The sequence below is a fragment of the Henckelia pumila genome, unplaced genomic scaffold (genome assembly GCF_033568475.1).
Source record: "Henckelia pumila isolate YLH828 unplaced genomic scaffold, ASM3356847v2 CTG_674:::fragment_2:::debris, whole genome shotgun sequence".
Lineage (NCBI taxonomy): Eukaryota > Viridiplantae > Streptophyta > Magnoliopsida > Lamiales > Gesneriaceae > Henckelia > Henckelia pumila.
The window spans coordinates 1-5,611 of record NW_027331880.1 but is presented as its reverse complement, the minus strand read 5'-3'; the positions used below and the strand labels follow the sequence as shown (position 1 = coordinate 5,611).

Here is a 5,611-nt window from a genome sequence, read left to right as displayed (position 1 = left end):
GAAGGTCACAGTTGTGAATTTATGATAACAAAATTAATTACGGTTTCTATTTAATAAATATGATATTTAATTTAAATTTGTAAATGTTAAAATTATAATTCTAAGATTAGAAATTATTAATAAATTACTATTGAAAGAACATTCAATAAAACTATACTATCAGCATTTGATTTCTCTATCTTTTGTATTTACATTTCAAATCAGAATATAGTGTGAATCAGTAAATCTTTTTGAACAATGGCTCCAAAACTCGATATTGGTTGGGAGTTTGGTAAACCCATCGGAGATAATCGAAAAACAATAAAATGCAAATTTTGTGGAAAAGTTGTAACGGGTGGAATCACAAGATTAAAACAACATATTGCACATATTGCTGGAAATGTTGAGTCGTGCACTAAAGCTCCAAAGGAGATATTATTGATGTTACGGAAACATCTTCAAGATTCTAAGACTCAGAGAAATGTAATCCAAAAAAAGAGAGAGATTGCAATCAATGCAATTCAACAGAGCATACATGGACTCGATAGTGGCAGTGACAGTGAAGATAATGATAAGTTTGATGATACCAATGAAGATGCTTTACAAGATATAGAAAATAGAGCATTGCGAAAAGCAATGAAAGAAAGTCGTAAAACAAAAGCATTTGAAGAAGAGATGCATAACCGATATGGTCTAGGTAAATAAAGGCTAAATTTTCCAATGCACAATTTGAAAACAATGCTCGTTATTCACACTTTTATATATAATATATAATATATATATAAATATAGGTAATATTTTTTATTATAGATAAAAATACCAATGCTTGTTATTAATTTATTATTTAATTTCAGGAAATTTTGGTGGTAGTTCATCATCACTTGGTGCAAATCCTAATTTAAGAAAACAGATGTCTCGTAGCTTCAGCATGAGAGAGGGAGCTCAGCTACCATCGAAAGGAATTGATTCTTACATGTTTCCATCGAAACGAAAGAGTATAAAAAGTTGGTTTGCTCCTGAAAAGGTTAAAGATGTTGGAAAGGCTATTTCCAAGTGGTTTATATACAATGCAATTCCATTTCATGCGGCAGATGGTGGTCCATACTATCAAGCAATGATTAATACTATCGCAGATGTTGGACCTGGAATACAAGGTCCTTCAGGACGTCAAATTGGTGGTGTTTTCTTGGAAGAGGAGGTGGAGGATATTAATGGATATTTAAATACATTAAAATCCAAATGGCCAAAATATGGATGTACAATAATGTGTGATGGTTGGAGCACACGCAACAAGCACCCTATCATCAATTTCATGATATATTGCGACCGCAACATGATATTTCATAGTTCAGTGGATTGCACCAACAAAAGAAAGACAGCTGATTTTCTATTATCTCTTTTGAATAAAGTTATTGACGAGGTTGGAGAGGAAAATATTGTACATGTGGTTACAGATAGTGAAAGTGCAAATAAGGTTGCTGGTCAGAAATTGATGATTGAAAGACCTCACATATTTTGGTCACCTTGTGCTGCACACTGCATTGATCTTATGCTTGAAGATATTGGTAAGATGACAAAGGTAAAGAGGTGCATTGACAAAGCAAAGCAGATAACAAGTTTCATATATAACAGTGACAAAGTCGTGAACTTGATGAAAATCTACACAAATGATCGTGAATTACTGAGACCTGGAATCACTCGCTTTGCTACGGAATTCATTTTCTTGGAAAGTCTCGTTCGGTATTGTCAAGATTTGAAGAGATTGTGTACATCAGTTGAGTGGAATGAGTACAACAATACAAGCAAGAGAAGAAACGTTGCCGAAAAAATTTCAGCAATCATTTTGGACACGAGATTTTGGAAGTCAGCTCGTGACATATGCGCAGCAATGGAACCTCTTGTAAAAGTTCTGAAGTTGGTTGACCAAGACAACAAGCCAACTCTGTCAATTATATATGAAGCAATGGATCGAGCTAAGTTGTCTATAAAATAAAGTGTCAAGGACTGGAAATTGTATTGGGATGTGATATAATCAATTACACCAACACCTACATGCTGCAGGTAAATGAGATGATATTTACATAAAATAAATTCATTATTTTAGTTGATCATATATTTTTAATATATTGATTGTTTCAGCATATTTTCTCAATCCAATGCTCCAATATTCTGGAACCTGTGTTTATACCGATGAAGTAAGACGGGGATTGAAGACAGTAATCAAGAGATTAGAACCCGATTTAAATGCACAAGCTTCAATGATCAATGAGGTATGAGCATTTTTAAATTTTACATAACATATTTTATATCGAGTATACTATTGTTTTATGAAACATGTTTTACAGATTAAATTGTTCACGGAACAAATTGGAGAGTTTGGGTCCCCACTTGCAAAAATAGCAGTTAAAAAAAGTCTTCCAGGTTTGAGCTTCTTTATATTTTCCATAAATATTAAATATGTACAATATATATCATATGCTTTTCTATCAGCTGAATGGTGGAATGAGTATGGTGAAGAAGCTCCTCACTTGAGAAGAATTGCAATTAAAGTCCTTAGCCAGACATGTTCATCTTCTGATTGTGAGAGAAATTGGAGTACATGGTCTTTGATACATACTAAGCTTCGCAACCGTTTGGCAATAGCAAAGTTGCATAAATTGGTATATGTCCATTACAATATGCGATTAAGAGTACGAAATTTGATGCATAAAAATGAAGATGATGATTACTATAGTCCTATAGATCTCGATCACATATTCAAAGATGATGATATTTTAAATGAATTGACAAGAGATAACGAACCCCCTGTATTGCAAGACGATGACTTAGAATGGTTAGATCAAGGCCATGAAACTTCAAATGCCCAGCATCACAACATCACTCTTAGTGGTCAAAGTCATTCTAAGAAGACAAACAATGAGAGAAGCTCAAGATTATCAAAAGGCAAAGAAATCATATTAAGTGACAGGGATGAATCTGAAAATGATGACAGTGATGATAGTGGTGATGGAAACAATCAAGAAAGTGGTAAAAAAAATCAAGATGATGATCAAGGACGTCAAGACAATGAATATGATACTAGCATGTCATGGGCACGAGGGAAAGAGAATTATTATGCCACACAAGACACTGATCATGGGTATCGCCCTGGGATAGAGGAACAACGCCGCTTTTTAGCAAGTTTGACAGGGTTTTTGAGTGCCGAAGATGATGAAAATTTGAGTGGATCTTCACATTCATATATGGGTGTAGAAGAACAAGTAAAAAATTTTGGTTTGGGGGGTCACCATCAATATCAGTCTGGAGATGATTCGAGAAATTACTATTGGAACTCTCAACCTTTTGGTCGTAGTGCCAGTGGATATGATGAACCAGGATTTGGGTATTCTCATGGTTATAGCACAAGACGTGATCATTTATCATCTCAAGAAAGTGGAATCAGAAATTATGGATTTGATGGGTCATCTAAATACACCAGTTTTGAAAATAATCAATTTGAAGAGTATTCTAGCAGTGGGCAAGATATATATAATGATCATCAATCACTCGCAGCAACTGGTTTTAGACATGATGATCATAGATCGATATCTTCAAGTGGCGCTAGTAATTCTTTTGGGCATCAAGAATTTGGAGGCTATCATCGTCGTGATGACACATTATTAAATCCACGTTCATCACACAATACCAATTCGGTGTCAAATCCCCTATTCAGTCAATATCCAGGTGAACAATTGAACACTGATTTATATCCACAACGATATGATGGAGATCAATTTTCTCAACTGAATCCCGATGGAGAGTACACTAATGATTTTGTTCCTCCACGCCATTCATCATGGTATTAATGTCGATGACATTACAGGTAATTTTCTATATAAATATTGTAAAAACAAATTATATGTAAATATATTAGTTTTTTTCAACTTATATTTCATTTATCAGTGTCATTTTATTCTCATTTCATAAGTGTAATTTAGTATGTTTAACATTGATTTGACTAGGAACATTGGAAAGCAAAGAACAACAATCGATCTAAGATGGTGAATCTCGATCTTCTTCCCGCTCATCCATCAACGAAATATTAATAAAGAAGAGACAAAGAGTTAACTATTTCTATTGAGAAATTTTCATTAGAAAGTGTGATAAAATAAATTAAGTTAATTCTAAAGTATTTCTATTTAAATTGATGTTTAATATTTTGTAACACCATGTTATTTAAGATTTGATGCACAATATTAGTCTATCACGGTAAATTGATTTTAGTTATGATGTACCTATAAACTTCCAACTCAAAATATTTCAAAAATTCAAAGGGATTACATACTAACTTTTTTTTTTAAATAATATATTTAAATTTTGAAGAGTTGCGAATATTTTATATGTATTAATGATATAAGTTGTTTCAATAAAATTTTATAATTTACTTCAATTTCTTATTTACTTCAAATAATCTATTAAAATGATATTCATTTCAATTTGGTAGATCTAAATATTTTTATGAAATCTTGAGTATTTAAATATTTATAATATTTAACAATTAAAATCCGTTCCGCGACCGTTCCGCGAAATTTCATTGTAACTGGAAAGGTGGTCTCCGCGACGGTCTCCGCGACCGCGATTGCGAACCATGGACTGAAGAAATGTAAATTGGAAGCACAATGTAATAGGATTGCATTGCATACTTGCATATCACCTAGGATTGGACTTAGACTCGTGATTGGCAACCACGGGTTGATTAGTAATGGAATCGATCATCCTAAAATATAATATATGATATTATCGTTGTATGCATGTTTAGACTAAATTGTATGAATCCCGTAAGCATAAAAATTTTAAATGATGAGACAAATTTTTAAAATTAAAATCCCTCATTTTAAATATGATTTAAAATTGATATCAAGATTAAAAGGGAATTTAAATATTGTTTAAATGTTCCTACCTTCCATCAACGATCAATGTATGAGATGCTACCCGCGGATACGGTCCGGCTCATATTATTGGGGGGGGCCCGTTCGTCGGAAAGCTGTACATTGGATCGACACATGTTGTAAGTTGGGTGAAACTCCCATGGGATTTGCTCATATTATTGGGGATCCACATGGCGACCGTCCATCACAACTTAATATTGATGGGTCATCTTGACGTGTCACAATAAACGGCGTCATATTATTGGGCCCTTATTGAACATGAGGTAAAAACGTGGAGGTTGCTTTGGAAGCAATTGGGCTCTACCTTTTGAAAATTATGGTTGGTTGATATTATTCGGGACCATAGTTTGTCAATTGGACTCCATGTTCCCACTAAGGAAAACAGTTTCCCGTTTTCACTAGAGGGTAGTGAAATCGTTAAAATAGTGGGAGTGAGATTCATAAAATAAATTTCGCCATATTTTATGTCTTAGTAAATTAATTAAACAATCATCGATAATTGTCTGTTTCATCTCAGTATATCATTATGATGGATCTTCGTAATCCACATGTTTCAATTCTCGAACAAAACAAACTTACTGGCGCAAACAATACAGAATGATTCCATAAGTTAAGATTGTCCTAAGTTCGGAAAAGATTTTCTAAGTGTTAGAAAAGGCTTCTCCGAAAACAGCCCCGGCTGATGTAACTGCCGAAAGGTTGGC

General features: G+C 33.6%; 1 protein-coding gene across 1 annotated transcript; it reads left to right on the top strand.

Annotated features, from left to right (window-relative positions):
- The first annotated feature begins 237 nt into the window (after positions 1–237).
- On the top strand, positions 238–1,972 carry LOC140873579 (uncharacterized). The gene is made up of 2 exons (XM_073276756.1): positions 238–676; positions 834–1,972. Exons 1-2 carry the CDS (start codon positions 238–240, stop codon positions 1,970–1,972), a joined length of 1,578 nt encoding a protein of 525 aa, XP_073132857.1.
- Positions 1,973–5,611: the final 3,639 nt, after the last annotated feature.